At 39.1% G+C, this 16,216-nt stretch overlaps 1 protein-coding gene across 1 annotated transcript in view; it reads left to right on the top strand.

The window, feature by feature from the left end:
• Positions 1-16,216, top strand: part of TEX11 (testis expressed 11) — a 31,688-nt gene that overhangs the window by 2,751 nt on the left and 12,721 nt on the right. The window contains exons 3-21 of the mRNA XM_053473342.1: positions 213-334; positions 1,201-1,285; positions 2,281-2,360; positions 3,315-3,395; positions 3,472-3,591; positions 3,802-3,882; positions 5,816-5,901; positions 7,421-7,478; positions 7,810-7,905; positions 9,927-10,008; positions 10,101-10,179; positions 10,659-10,810; positions 12,522-12,607; positions 12,795-12,932; positions 13,315-13,417; positions 13,975-14,133; positions 14,869-14,882; positions 15,820-15,905; positions 16,085-16,135. Coding sequence (XP_053329317.1) covers positions 213-334; positions 1,201-1,285; positions 2,281-2,360; positions 3,315-3,395; positions 3,472-3,591; positions 3,802-3,882; positions 5,816-5,901; positions 7,421-7,478; positions 7,810-7,905; positions 9,927-10,008; positions 10,101-10,179; positions 10,659-10,810; positions 12,522-12,607; positions 12,795-12,932; positions 13,315-13,417; positions 13,975-14,133; positions 14,869-14,882; positions 15,820-15,905; positions 16,085-16,135 — 1,759 coding nt within the window. The remainder of the gene's footprint in view (positions 1-212; positions 335-1,200; positions 1,286-2,280; positions 2,361-3,314; positions 3,396-3,471; positions 3,592-3,801; positions 3,883-5,815; positions 5,902-7,420; positions 7,479-7,809; positions 7,906-9,926; positions 10,009-10,100; positions 10,180-10,658; positions 10,811-12,521; positions 12,608-12,794; positions 12,933-13,314; positions 13,418-13,974; positions 14,134-14,868; positions 14,883-15,819; positions 15,906-16,084; positions 16,136-16,216) is intronic.

Raw genomic sequence — 16,216 nt, 5'->3', positions numbered from 1 at the left:
TGTAGACTACCTATGTGTGTGTGTAATATTGTTGAAGGTTTTAATGCTCTGCTCTACTTATCTGGGGGGAAATACAGTTCTGGTTATATATAACAGTTGCACATGGAGCTATCTTCTGGTTGTTGCTAGTGTGTGCCCCAAGGGGCAGTCTGTTTCTGCACATAAAATGATTATTTACACTATGTGTATGGTAAAATATTCTCTGGTTCTAGGCCTTATTAGAGACCTGTTGCAAAGACAGACTCCAGTAGCTGGCACTGAGCTCATTGACCAGATGTTCAGAGAGATTAAATGTCTGGAGGAAGATACAAACCGAGGTACTCCTGATGACCAGGTTAGAACCATACATCTAAGGAGGGTAGAATGGCTCCATTTGAATTTTTATTGTAGCATGTATTGTTATTTACATAATTTACTTAGTATAGCATATTGTTGTTACTAGTTAGCGTCAGCAATTTATGCAGTGCGACAAAAGTAAAGTTTACAGAGTAATACAAACCGATACCTATCCGCAACCCCAACAAGTTGCTTACCTCCACTCATCTCTGGGACTGGTTCAGAGAATACTTCTTTGTTTAGACCTCTGTGCACATGTGCGGAAAGCGTCCCCTTGATTTTAAAGGAAGTGGTTTCCTGCCGCTGATTCGCTCACAAACACACAAGTACACATGCATACTCTCTCACACAGACACAAGTACACATCATCCATGCTCACTCACACACACACAAGTACACATCTATACAAATACATATATACACATACATGCAAACACATACACATATATCCCACCTCCCCCACTTACCTCTCACTGCTCCCGACTCCGATACGCTCCTGTCAAAATAGTTTAGAAAGGGCCCTTCTGACCTGAATCGGTGCAGTCCAGGTCCGAACAAATTTAAACCGGTATAAGGAGACAGGAAGAAGGGGTCGCACCGGGTCCCTTAGGGACACGGGCCCTATGACCCCTGTAGTTACGCCAGTGAGTGAGTTGGTCTTCTGTAAAGAATAATTAATGCAGTGAGGTAAAAAAAATGCTTTAAGATAACTTAAAAATGCTTTAATTTATTACTTGAGCTGTGAGCGGGCTTGTTAAGTAAAGAGAATTGCAGTTTTGTTGATGATAATAAGAAAAAACAGTATTGTTTGTACAGGCTTTCATTCCGAGTTGTAGAGTTTTTTTTTTTTTTTTGTGTGTGCAGGTTGATGAATGTGCTATTAACTTGTGGAACTGGGGTGTTACCAAAAGAGTTGAAGAGTCTATCACTGAGAAGGAGCGAGCAATGGGTAGGCTGTCACATTAGGAATGCGTTAAACAGTCAGTAAAGTCTGATATAATTATAGTGTGGCGAGAGCGATCATTGATGAGTTTATTGAAGTCACTCAGAAAATGAGAAAGCCATATACAAAAGTGACCAATAAATCCGGATGTATAACCCGGGGGTCGGTAAGGCATGGCAAGTGGAGAGAAGAGTAGGAACGAGTGAGAAAAAGAGAATACATTAGTAGTACACGCTAAAAAGTGCATTGTGAAAGGATACCTATACCCTCCCTATCTCGCTCCATATCTAGAGATGTGGCTAATGTGTAGGGCTCCCTAAGAACAAGCAGCAGGAAGGGTACGGTCAGAAGTTGAGAGCCAGGATCCAGTGACGGCAAGAAGGTTGATGATGTTACCAATGAAGAGATCATAAACTCCAGTGAGATTGTTGCAGACGGATAAAAGGCAGCTATTTAGCCGACTTTAAATTCCATTGTCATGGAAAGCTTTTGGTCAGGACATGATTTCTTCTAAAGCAGGAGATGACAACCATTCTGCAAATTTCATTTTGTCTGTAAAAGTGAACCAAGCATTTTGGAACTGAAGTTCACTAATTTAAACCTCTCCAAAATACTAATTTGTCTCTAAATGCTGGACACTAATTCTGCAACACAGAAATGTACACGTGTTATATGAATATAGTTTTTTTCCAGATTAAGATTTCTTTACCATAACATTTTTAATCATAAAAATAACACTAAACAACAACTCAGAGAAATAGTTTTTCTATTTCTGTTTGTTGTGTTTGTGCTTTTTGCGGGCACCCCTTGTTTATGTGTATCAATTGTTAATCATATAAGAAACACATAGTTGCTTTTTATTATCATCTTGTTTAAAAAAGGGCCTGTGTAAGTTCTGGGACATGGTGATTGGAAGTATAGTGCTTTCTTAAGAGGAAATGCTGAAGTTTTTCTAAAGTGAACTTGAGTAGCCCAAGTGACAAATACATGTGTGTTTGCAGTACGTCATATATCCTGCAGGCTTGGGATCTGGTGTGAAGGTCCGGAACCATCCGAGGGAATTGTCCGTAGAAACATAATGGTAAGGCCACACCCAGAATATTTTTTAGGTCATGTTTTGGAAGGTCTAATTATTCTTTTAACACATTAAGACTTATTCAGAATCAATTTGTTAATTACCCATATAACTAAGAGTCGCCTATTAAAGTCCTCTCTTAACATCGGCTGTGCACACCTGGCTGTACAGCTATGCTTACAGTCCAGGTTAGTGCAGGAACAGTGACCTGACCCATATGTTTCCAGTGGATGTATATCCCAGATGTCATAAAGGTTTGGCTAAAATATCCTTTAATGTTAAAATGGTAGTAAACTTTAAAATGTAGAAGGCAATGTTGCAAATACAATACAGGTTCATCCTAATATAAATATTACATACTGCAGGGAAGTATTTTATCTGGGCTGGTCAGCGATATGTAAAAAATATAGGTGTCCTGGAAAACATTGCTGATGTGGTCACCCTAAGTACCATGTGTCTACATCATTTTAATTGGATATTTCACATTGTATAGAAAACTACCTTTAAAGCAGACCTAATGGCAAATCTAAAATGCTTGCCGTTAAATAATGGGCTTATTCTCTGCTTGTACTGTCGCTGCACTTTCTGTTGCAATGTATCTGTGTTCCATGATGCTGAATTCCCATAAAAAGGGGCTATACATGTGACATTGATAGACATATTCATTCATATCTCAATGTAAACAAATGTATAGCATATAATGTGTCTAGGGAGACAGTTTAAAATACATCGGTACATTTACCAAGTACATTTTTCTCTCTATCTTATTACCAAAAGGTTTTAGCTGTAATTTGAGTCAGTTAGAGCTGAAATAAGAAATATACTCGGTTATACATTTGTGCATTCATAATAGAAAAAAACATTATATTCTTTGTTGTGTTGTACCTAAAAATACACAATTGTTAGGAAAGGAACAACAATGACAGGAATTAAAACAAGTATGCATTCTCTGTTTTTTAGATGGCAATCAAAACTGGAAAAGGCTGGATAGATGTAGGAATGCCTGAACTTTCCAGCTGGTTCCTTGAAATTGCTTTGAATGTAAGTGGTTAGTTTTACACATGGTTGGCTAGGCCAATGCTATTCTTGTAATCCTTGTTTCTCTTGCTTTTGCTAGAGTCTGGAGAAGTTGTATGCCATCCTTACACAGAGGAGCTCTGAAGAAGCAGACATGAATGTACACAAAACCTACGTGGAAAAAGATCTCTTTAAAGTGCTGACATACCAGGCAGAAGCGGTAAGTTATGTGACTGACCTTTTGGACACAGGGAGTCAAAGCAGTGAGATTCCCTTACTTTTCTTAATGTGAATGGTCGGTTTACTTTTTTATTACTGATTTGCTTTATTGATTATTTCTATTTGCACAATGGCAAATGTGGATTCTGTCGGTTTTATGGATCATGAATATAGATACCCTTAATACTTGGTGAATGTTTGTTTGTTTTAGGCAGTGGCAAAAAAAGATTTTGAAACTGCCTCCCTGAGAATTCAGAGGTGCAAAGATATGCTGCTTAGACAACCAAAAGAGGTAGGAATGACAGAGATTCACATTATTGTCCACTGTTTTGCTGGGAGATGTTTTAAACACTTTCTACAGAACAATTTATAGGTAATGATCACAGTAATACAACTCATTTATTTACATTTTCCTGTTTCTTGATTAAATAAATGTCAAGCCATAATGTATGTATTTTAAAAAAAAATGAAGCAAAGCAAAATTTCCTTAACTCCTTGATGACAATCGACATCAAGGAAATTCATCATGTAGACAACAATTGACGTGCCTGGCACTTCATGCGCTTAAAGTGGTTTAGAATGTGATCAAATATTGCTTTCTTCTCCCAAATGGTGTTACTGCAATGCCTTTGATATCAATGCATTCAGCAACACTGAAAACTGCAGCAGGGGCCCCGTTTGCTCGCTCCGGCTTTAAAAGAAGTTAGGAGATGATCAACGATTGCTTCCTAAGCTCAAATGGGGTTGCTGAAATACCTTGATATCAAGGCATTCAACAACACCGAAAACCCACTTTGATTGGGGCAAATTGAATTTTCTGGCTTTAAGGCCGTCCCAAATAACACAGGGGGCAGGATTACCAAATGCGAAAATTCCAAATTGAAAAATGCACACCTCCCAAATGTGCCATTGAAGCCAACAAACAACCCAGGATACCTATGCATGGGTGGTATAGATGTACTCAGGAGGTGTTGCTGAACACGTTTTAAGGCCATATACCAGGAACTGTTAATTTATACCTAAAGTACAATGTGTGTGTGGGGGGGAAACGCAAAAGAAACCACAAATTTTGACAAAGGCTAGTGGAAGATGTAATTCAAAGCATTTCAAATATCCTGGGGTGTCTGTTTTTTTTAAACATATGGGGTTTGATGGTGGCAGATTGAATTGGCTGGCTTCAAAGATGTCCCAAATAGGACATGGGGCATAGTGACCAGTTTTGAAAAATAAAAGGTTTTGAAATATGCTACTTATACTACTTGCTTTATAGCTTGCAAAAAGCATACACATTTTATATATTTTGTACAGTAAATTAGATGATATGATCAAAATAATGCTATCTAAAAAAAAAAGAAATCTAAAGAAACCCTTGTTCAAAAAAATTAACTCGTGTGGGTACACTAAATGAAAGAGAAGAAAATTATAGCTAAACATGAGTACAGCCCAACAAGCTATTGTCCCCCAGCTCTGTCCTTAAGGGGTTAAATCTTCCATTATTTTGATTATTCTTCTTTAGTATTTTGTCAAACCATACCATAATATTGCATCAAGGGTAAGCTCTAAGGTGAAACTTATATGGTACTTTCAGAAATACATTAAACCATGTATTTACATTCAAGAATATTATTTAAAAATTAATCATGCTGAATACGGGTTTCACTGTATTTTTAAATTCACTCTGAATGTTACTAGTGCTTCTGAAACAGTAGAGGTGAAATGCATAATGGATATTTATTGTGAACCATTAAAAAATACCACCAGACAAGAGTGTTTAATTGATCAATATGAAGAATTTCATATTGCCACAGTATGCATTATGAAGTGCTAACTCGTCCATTCTTCCAAGATAAACTACCCAGGCTTGCCATCCATATTGCACATTTGTAGTATCAGTTATGGGATTTTTTTCCCCCAGAAATCAATTTGTTTCTCATTCCATCTAGACAGGAACATTGGGTACTCCCAGTGCTTCCCCCCTTGTTGCTTGGTTCAATAATGACCTGTCCTTGTCAGTGGTAGACAAGCTGGAATGCCATTGTGTCAACAGTCGTTTATCTACTTCTAGTAGAAACACTGCATTGAAACACTGCATTGTACTGGTGGAATGAGGAGAGTTCATATTTAAACTAATATAAACTCAAAGACTGTTTCTTTATTACAGGGAGATGAAATGTTTTATTTCAATGTGAAAATACTATTTTCTGTTTCATTATTTTGGCTCACAGGCTGGGCATCTGTCAATTCTTTGCTACAACTTTGGAGTGGAGTCATATGAAGAGGTCATATATGAGCAAAGTTCTTATTGGCTGAGGTATGTACCTGGTAACTCTTTCTCCTGGATCAGTCTGTGAAGGCTTTTAGATCGAAAAGTGACAATGCTCAGTGACGTAAATAGTTCTGTTATACAATAATTAGAAAACCCTACATAGTAATTAACCTTTATAGAGAGTTATGAAAGGTGTAATTTAACATCATACAGAGCCCTAACTCTTAGTATTCACTTCTATATTGACATAGCTGTGTGAATGATTCTTAATAATAATATTTGCACCCAACCCGCACTCCCCCTCATCATATTATATTTTTAAAATTGTTCACAAAGGGCTGGTCGGAACTGGGTACAGGGAGACGAAAAAACTCGGCTAAGTTATGTAATGCAAACTGCTTGCACCGTGTGCCAGACACAGTGTTTTTCCTTGATGGCCAAAAAGCTCAATTTGAGTCTCACCCTACCAGAGTACTTTCTTCTATATGTTTGGGGAGTCTCCCACATGCCTTTTGGCAAACAGCACACGTGTCTGCTTATTTTTTATTTTTAAGCAATAGCTTTTTTTCTGGCCACTCTTCTGTAAAGCCCAGCTCTGTGGAGTATACGGCTTAAAGTGGTCCTATGGACAGATGTTCCAATTTCTGCTGTGGAGCTTTGCAGTAGAGCCCTGTGTGGGAATGTTTTTTTTAATCCCGCTCCATCTGATTTTGTGACCATTACCGCCCGCTCCCGCAACATACGTGTCCAATCCCGTCACCTATGTGGTCAATCCCGCCCACCACTTTCCTAAACTGCAGATTTCCCACGCAGTAGCGCAAGGCTGCCTTTACTTCCCGTGACTCCGTTGGGTTCCTGGGCGGAACAAAAGAGGAGACTCTGCAAGGGAGCAGCGTGAAGGCAGCCTTGCGGAACTGTGCGGGATTACTGGGACCCGCAGGTACAGTGTCTGACCGCTCGCTCCCGCCCGCAACACCTGAAAGACTGCCCCGTGTCTGCATCCCAATGCAGTCCTCTACTTTGCAGCTGTGGTATTTTTGTTGCCTCTCTGAGTAATACCCTGCTTGCCTGGTCTGTGAGTTTTGGTGGGTGAACCTCTCTTGGCAGGTTTGTTGTGGTGCCTTATTCTCTCAATTTCTGAATAATGGATTTAATGGTGATCTGTGGGATGTTCAACATTTTGGATTTTTTTTGTAACCTGATTTGTACTTCTCCACAACTTTGGCCCACTACCTGTTTGGAGGTCATCCATTTTATCCATGTAATTATGTTTTATTGTTTTAATTATATACATATGTTGTGTCTTGTTAATTAGTGGTTAAGGGGTTCATTTTTTTAAATATAGAAACTGTGTCAGCTGTCAGACAAAAGAAAAAGGCATGCCTCTGTAAAAGACCAAGGAAAGGAACATATTGAACAAAATATTGCATTTTAGCTCATTAAAGTAACCTAGTGGTTACACGGGCAGTGTCCCTCCAATTGGGTTGCTAACATGTAACAACATATCTGTAATAACTTTTTATACAATTGCTTCCTCTGTTTTGTGATTGTTTTTCGTTTCTAGCCAGAGCTATGAAATTGGAAATATTGATAAAAGATACGGCCCTGGACCAGAGATGCAGGTACATGCTGTTGAGATTAGGGGTTGGAATAAGTAGTTATAATGGATTTGTGTAACCTAGCTCAAGATTTTTAATAAAAGCTTGTGCCAGCAGGAATGGAAATAGATGAACCTCTACAGTCTGTATATGCAAAATGAATCAATTAACCGTGAGACTGAAAGATAAGGCTGCCTTGCAAAATTGTAATGTTTAAAAATAGTAATAGTTAATTGTAGTTCTGGATGGTGTCAAGTATTTGGGAGTGATATTTGTGCATTAATGGATACATCTTCTCGTGAGCAATAGTATTATTCACTATTATTTTTTTTTACTACTGCTTTGGTGTGTACAGGCCAAGGTGCTGAGACTACTAGCAACAGTGTACCTGGAATGGGACTGCAGATTATACCAAGATAAGGCTCTAAATGCTGTCAGAATGGCTAATGAGGTATTGCAGGCATTTATGCTTTTTCACTTATTTTTGCTTACTTATTACAGGCATAATGGCATTCAGCCATACCCCACATTAACCCCTTAAGGACCAGGCAGTTTTTTTACTTTTTGTACCCTTTGGGGCCCAGGCTGTTTTAACGCTTTTACGGTGCTCATGTTTAGATGTAATTTTCTCCTCATCCATTTAGTGAACCCACACAAGTTATATATTGTTTGGATTTTTTGATCATATCTAATTTCCTATAAAAAAAATAAAGTATGATGAAGAATTAAAACAAAACACTTTTTCTCACTTTTATTTGAAAAATCTTTTGAAAAAAACTAATGAACCTGCTAAAAAGATTCTACTGTTTGTCCTGAGTTTAGAAATACCCAATGTTTTTTTTGCTTTTTTTCTGTAAATTATTGGGCAATAAGCACAAGTAGCGTTTTGCTGTTTCAAAACCAATTATTTTCCAAATCTGGGCATTCTGCCTCATGTGCTGTTTTGGGTTTCTTTAAAGCTGGCCAATGCAATTTACCCCATCAAACCATATATTTTAAACACCCCCAGGTATTTCAAATGCTGGTATTTTAACCCTTTCTATGCATGAGATTCGGCCACCAGCCTTTGCCAAAGTTATTTTATATTTTGTTTTCACACAAATTGTAGTCCAGGTATAACTTTATAGCTCCAGGTATTCGTCACTATCAAACAAAATGCGTTCAGCAACATCTCTCGAGTACAGTGATGACAAACCCATGCATGGTGTTTGGGGGCTAAAAGTCCACATTTGGGAAGTGCGCTTTTTTCCCACATTTGGGTAGTGCGCTTTTTTTCCACATTTTGGTCAGTCTGTACCTGTGTTCAACCTGCAAGTGGAGCCAGAGTTCTCAAGAGGGTCTGAAGACCCTATAGCGAACGTTCCCAATTTTGTTCCTTTAAAGGATGTGCCGCCATCTTGCGAGTGGCAAAATCACTCGCAGTGGCGGTTGTGACCGCTCTCCGGATTGGTCCCACGCGTCCTGAGGTCAGTGTTCGGTGTCGCTGAATGCCTCGTTATCGAGGCATTTCAGCGACATCATTGAAGTTTAGGAGGCAAAAGTTGATCGCCTCCTAATCTCGACATCAAGTCATTACAGCATCACCATTTAAGCGAAGAAAGTGATCATTGATCACTTTCTAAGCTTGTTTAATGAATTGACGTACCTGACCTTTTGTGTCTGACGTGCCTGGGCCGTCATTGGGCGTTAAGGGGTTAATGTACACAATGAGCATGTGTGTAAAAAGAAAATGTACTTTAAATGAAGCACTACATTTTTTCACTTATCAATGCATGTAATCGTTGTCATATAATTTGCACTCAAAAGACACTCGAAAGATGAACTGGCGTGCTGGTGTCATGCTGTTATGTGTCCGTTCTCGCAAAGCAAGTGTACATAAACCCTCTGCTGCAACTATGTCCTTATTCTTATGTAGGATACAACGTTACTGTCTAAATGAGGGTGGATTCACTTGCACTTGTTGCCCTGTCAGACTTTTATAGCCATATGATGATTTTTTTTCTGATCATGGAAATGTGGGGATGAAATCTCGAGGATGACTTAAGGAAGCACAGGCGCCCACCGGCTGCCAGAGAAGAGGATCCAGGTCCCCTGCAGCGCTGCGGGGAATCTGGGTCTTAGTGTTATTATCCGACCTCTATTTGAAGTCGGATTATAAAACGAAGGGTATTTTTCAGAGCATTTGCTCTGAAGAAACCCTCATCTTATACATCATAAAATCAATTCAACTAATCGATAAAGAAATTTGTTGGAAACGATTTTCATTACCGATTATGGATTATTATAGATTAGTTGTTACAGCCCTATAACAAGGGATTTTAAAATTAAAGAAATGTATGATTTTCTCTTGTTACAGTACTATCCATGCAGAAAACGCAGAAAACTGTACTGTGAACCATAGCAATTCTCTGTTTTTTTTTTTCCCCCACACCTGCTTTTCTTTTCTGACAACCCTTGCATGCGAATGACTAGGAAAGTGTACATCCCGCTGGCCTTTTTTTGAAGGTCAAAATTCTTTTGAGATGTGCAGTGCCTGATGATGTCATCAATATGGGTGAGATGCTTTGGATTTGGTAAAATTACGATGATCAGTATTTATGCCAAATCACCATACTATCTGATTTGTTATTCTTTAAACCCTCTCAGGCGTCACAGAGATGCTGCATCATAAACTATCGCTGGAGATTTATCTGAGCACAGCAAAACTACTACTAGAACATAGAAGGCAAGGAATTTCAGAAATGTTCTTCAGTTTGTACATGTTTGTTGTATGTTCTAGGTTATGTTATTAACTCATGCATGTTGTTTTTGTCTCGTCATATATGTTATCACCTTGCTCAGTGTGGTGTCAAAAACAAACTTTCAATTTGCATGCTTATCTCTAAAAATTACTGATGTAACGATAAGACATACGAGTACACTAATTTTTTATGCCTCCTTTCCTGTTTATTCTTAACATTCTCTGGGGTGGCAGCCTTAGTAAATCCTGCTTGTGTAGTATACAACTCAATTAGGTTTTCTGAAGCCATTGAGATTGGAAGCCGTTTGTTTTTGGTAGCTGTATTTTTTACTCCACGGCTGTCCTTGTGTAGCCCTGCATTACATATATGCTTAACGATATTATGTGGTTCAAAGTGTTCACTAAGCCATTGAGTTTTCACATATTGATAGTATATAATATGATATTGTGTTATGCCTTTTCAGGGACTGTGTGGGATTTGAGTTCCTCAAGATGGTCTGTGGGCAGTTTGAAGACTCCCCTGATCTCGGAAAAGCCCTGATTCTACAAATTGAACTTTTGCTGCAACGAGGGAAGGTACTTTTAGCACAGCAGAAGATTGAAGATCTAATAACAGGTATATTTCAACAGAATAACAAGGGATGGGAAATAAACGGACATGTAGATAGAAATAAGAGAACATTCCTGTCTGGATGCTGGCAGGATGGATGTCATAGGTGGTATATGAAAAAATATTTGTCATAGGTGGTATATGAAAAAAATAAGCTTTCTTGCAGTAACATAATAACCAGTTCTTACCTGAGGTGGTGTTTACTTATTGTGTAAGCCACCCCTTGAAAATAATAATTATTACTGAATGGATCTCATGCACTTTGACTGTATATAGTCTTTTGGTCATCATACGCCAATGAATCATTGTATTATTTCTTCCGAATTCCTCGATTTACCATATTGCCATGTATTTTCTTAATAGAAAAGGTGAGAGGTAGTGTGGGGTTTTATCAGTGACAGGGGGTTCTAGCAGCTGAGATGGTATGGCTTCTCTTGAAAAAGTGGACTTTTAAATGTTTCTTGAATGTTGGAAGGGTGAAAGCTTAAGGTTAGGCTGAAGTAGGTTCCAGAGATATGGGGTAGCACGAGTGAAATCTTATAGACGGGAAAAGAAAGAGGTGATAAGTGAGGAGGAGTGCCTTAGCTAATGGGAAGAACGTAAAGATTGAATGTGTATATGTATATATATATGATTTATGACACCCAGGACACATCCAGTTTGCAATGTTTATTCAGTGAAAATGAACAGCAGTCAAAACAAACTTGCTTGAGGACTTGCTAGAAAGCAACAGCTTTCTCCAATTGGGTGGCTTTCCTTCTTGCCAATAATTCAGACAACTTTTAGAGAAAGCCACTCCTCAGTCCATCAGCTATCCTTGATTAACAATGAATTATCTCTGCTGCATCAGGATGACCCTTCTTTTTACACACTGCCGGCTAATTGATCAGGCACAGATGAGCGCCAATTTGTCCACACCTGTAGTCCTTCTGTCTATAATACATGCTCTGGTCTGTATTTTAAATGGTAATTAGTGCTGTTGGAGCACTGGCCCAGCCTGCTCCCCATTTGCTACACTCCAGTGACTTTTACCATTGTTTCCAAATTACCAGCAACTAATGTTCTTTGCCTAGGACAAATGTTCTCCCAGTCTTCCATTGTCCAATTTTGGTGAGCCTGTGCGAATTGTAGCCCCAGTTTCCTGTTCTTAGCTGACAGGAGTGGCACCCGGTGTGGTCTTCTGCTGCTGTAGCCCATCTGCTTCAAGGTTCAAAGTGATGTAACGAGTGGTGATTTGGTTGTAACGAGTGGTGATTTGAGTTACTGTTGCCTTTCTGTCATCTCGAATCAGTCGGCCCATTCTCCTCTGAAATCAACAATGCATTTTCATCACACAACTGCTGCTCACTGGATATTTTTTATTATGGTGGTTGTGCATGATCCCAGTAGATCAGCAGTTTCGGAAATACTCAGACCAGCCGTCTGGCTACAACAACCATGCCACGTTAAAAGTCACTTAAATCCCCTTTCTTCCCCATTCTGATGCTCAGTTTGAACTTCAGCAAGTTGTCTTGACCATGTCTACATGCCTAAATGCATTGAGTTGCTGCCATGTGATTGGCTGATTAGCTATTTGTGTTAACAAGCAAATGAACAGGTGTATCCAATAAAGTGGTCATTCAGTGTATGTCCTAAAAGAAAACGACTGCCCATAATGAAACTTTTAGGCATGTTCTGTTTCAAAAGCTAACCCAACGTTTGTTTTTTTTTATCTCAGGTCATTACACTGGAAAGAAGCTATCCCAAGAGACTCTGAACATGTTCCACCACATTCTTTGGGACAATGCAGCCAAAAGCTTTGAGGTCCAGTATGAGTTTTAAAGAAAGAAATGGTATTGCTAGGGTACTCTAATGTTTTCATGGACATCCAATAGACAGCAGTACTTATTAAGTATGTTAGTCCTGTGGAGATATGCAGTCATATTTTTATATTATATGTGTAATATTAAGTCTTTGCTTTGACATTGGGTATGACTGCTGTTATCCACAGGCTAATAACTACGCAGAAGCTCTCCAGTGGTACAACTATTCATTAAGCGTTCATGCTGCTGACCATCCAGAGCCGAACCTTGCCAAACTCCAGAGAAACCGGGCCACCTGCTTCCTTCGTCTTAATGATCTGCACAAGGTCACCCAAACAGAATGTTGATATTTGCACCTTTTTTTCCAGAGCTGTTAAAGTCTGTGACTGTACTGTAGAAAGACATTTAAAGATATTTAAGTGCTGGAAGGTGGGGAACAAGATGTATAACCGATTTGTAGAAAGTAGCACTTGGCGTGTGTGTGTGTGTGTGTGTGTGTGTGTGTGTGTGTGTGTGGATTTCACTGGTTTTGCACAGTGAGGTTTTGCCTGCCCTGGGCTATAGTACTTTGAAGCACATACCTTAATGTCTTTAGATTTGGTGCCTTGGGACTAGATTTGTCTTTTAGTGCTACATTACCTCATCATTATGACTGGCCCCAGCAAAGACTGGATATTGTATTTTTTATAGTATACGGCTGTTTTACAGGCCAGGGAGGCAATAAAAGAAGCAGAGTGCTCCGATCCAGGGAACATCTTCACTCACTTCAGCTTATATAAACTAGCTCTGCTCGAAAATAATGTCTTGGAAGGTAGGCGCTCTTGTAAATGTATACCCACTTTATGCCACTATGAATTGATTTAGTGCTCCTCTTTACTTAATAAAGCTTTGACATGTTGTGCAGGGCTGGTCCACAGTAAGACTTGGAACATGAGCAACCATGCTGGGGGAACTTAGATGGTTATGTGGGGTCCAGAGATGCAGAAAATGCTAAGGAGAAGCAGCACATATGAAGCAGAGAGTTATATTGGTTTAACAAACATGCATCAAGAGGCTCACTGTTTTTTAGTGATTTAGTGGTAGCTTCAACCATTTTGCCCATGCTCTTTCCAATTTCTACCAAGGTCCTCCTACAAAGCCTTAAATCTTATTACATTCGTCCTTCCTTGCATACCTTTGATGTGTTCTCTGACCAACCACTATTCTCATTATTTTTGTTAAATCAAGACATGCAGTATTTGTATTCACATGTTTTGTGCACTTCTATATTACATCATAAATTACAAATCCTATTTTGTGTATTCAGTGGTAAAAATATAAAAAACACATTGTGGGTTACATAACTTATCATTATAATTACTACCGCAGCAATGAATGCTTTGTCTGCCATGGGGAGTATTGCAACCCAGTCAAAATCAAAAGGTTTTCTCGAGGAGCAGAGCTGCTCAGACACCAACCTGCTAAGCCTGGCAGCACAGATAGCCTTGGAGGTGAGAGAATCTCAGCATGCCAACATTATACTGTCATGTACGTACAGGCAGCACCAGCCTTGGCCTGTTTTATGTGTCTTTGTCTTGGGATTTATGCAATTGAATCCAAAGGATGGTGTTGAAATGTACTTTATGTAACTGATTTTATTTGTGAACAATAAATCTTATATGCACAGGAATTTATTCAATATACCACTTCACACTTCTGGTTTTCTACCAGGAATCTGTTCAATCACTATAAAAACATGGATCTGCTGTGCACACCTTACTTTTTATGGGAGGCTGGACAAATAGTTTGGAAGAGGCTCACCCCAATTTAGGTGCAGAGTAAACCATCTAGTACTAGGACAAATGTACACATGTTATGTAGCTTAGTTTCATCATCTTTTAGCAATGAAGTCATCAGCGTGTTCATTTAGTATTCACCACTACATAGGAGTTCTCCAGCAGTCACACTGATAGAAAATAGGATATTTTCTCCTCTCTGATCTATTCTTTTTGGACACAGATAGGTGTGTAAACCAATATCATATTAAATATGTGCTCCAGTAATGTTTTCATTGCTGTCTTGTGCTGCCATCATGTGTCCATAGCTGGTTTTGGACAGTTTATGCAAGTATGTTGTAAAACCTTAACAACTTGTAGAACATAATACATTTGTACACCCATGTAAAAAAAATCTTCACATGTTAACATGCGTTTCTTGCATGAATATCTGCTTTCCTAAGGAGACAGGCTCCTTAAGTTATGCTTTTTTCTGTGTGTTTTGTAGCCAGATCTAAAAAGGTATTATTCTGAGAGAATATGTTCATGAGGTTTGCACTTAATGTGTCCTTAATATGGACAAAGATGTATGAAAGTAGCTCAACTGAGAACAGACAGTATCCTAATACCCTGCCATATGGTGTGTTACCTCCTCCGTGGTCCCTTCTCTTCCGCGAGCAGGGATGCCGAGACGCAGCCCATGCGTTCAGCCCACTGCTCTCGACGGGGCGCGCGTCTCGACGTCATGAGAGCCGTTTGCGCATGCTAACTCATGATATTTATCTTTTTTCCTCCTCCCCTAATTAGGTGGGTAGGAGGATCCAGTTTGGTGGAGGGATATTTAAACCCTCATTTTACACTACACCTTTGCCTGTGATAGTTCCTAATAGCCTACACTAGCGTTTGACCTGCTTTATCTATTTTGCCTGACCCCTGGAATGTATTATTTTCATTCCTGAATTATCTAAAACCATCTATGTTGCTTAATCTGTTGTTCTCTGATCACGTCTCCGTTTCGCTGGTTGCTGAACGTCCCATCTCCGCTAGGAGGCGCCTTTTCTGCAGTGCGGATCCACAGCCAGTACCACTATAGTGACAGTGTGTCACTGCTCATGGGAGTCTTAAATTTTACCATTTAGACTCCCCTACATCTAAATCTACATCCGCATATCAGTCTAATCCTGCACACAAGGGCAGTCTGGAACCAAAACATGAGGCAAATTTCATATGAGGGAACCAACAACTCCAGACAAGCTTTTTAGCCTTCTTGTGCCTCAGCAGTGTGGTGTGGTTGGTATCCCCTCCTAGGCATAAGTGAGCATAAAGATTAGTGTAGTTCCTTATTTGCAACTTGAAGTGATGTATTGCACAGATTTGTATTTTAGAAGGTGGTATCTGAATTGTACCAACAAGTATTTTATATTTTCTCTTGCACAACACGTTTTTCTTGCTGTTTTAGAAAAAGCTGTGGGATGTGGCTATAAAAGCTTTAGAATACCTGGTTGACAAATCTCTTGACACCGAGCAGGTTTTCATTTCCCTCAGGTAAGGATGCTATCTAAGATACACATAAATATGACCCATATGACTCATTATGTAAAAAAAAAAACTATACCAGTGATAACAAAACAGTCAGTGATATGTGTTTTTTTAATGTTACCTTAGTCATTGCTACAGTTTTTAAACCTCAATAGACACGGTAAAAGCTGACCTTTTCTCTGTAGGTGTTTGGTGCGTCTTGTACTCTCAAGTGAAGCATCAGTTTCTGAAGAGAGGTGAGACCAGACTATGCATGAGTATGGGAATATGTTTACTCCCAGATGTGGTAAAATTTACTATGATCATACAAAATTAAA

Source organism: Spea bombifrons, chromosome 8 (genome assembly GCF_027358695.1).
Source record: "Spea bombifrons isolate aSpeBom1 chromosome 8, aSpeBom1.2.pri, whole genome shotgun sequence".
Classification (NCBI taxonomy): Eukaryota; Metazoa; Chordata; class Amphibia; order Anura; family Pelobatidae; genus Spea; species Spea bombifrons.
This window is presented reverse-complemented; position numbering and strand designations above follow the sequence as displayed.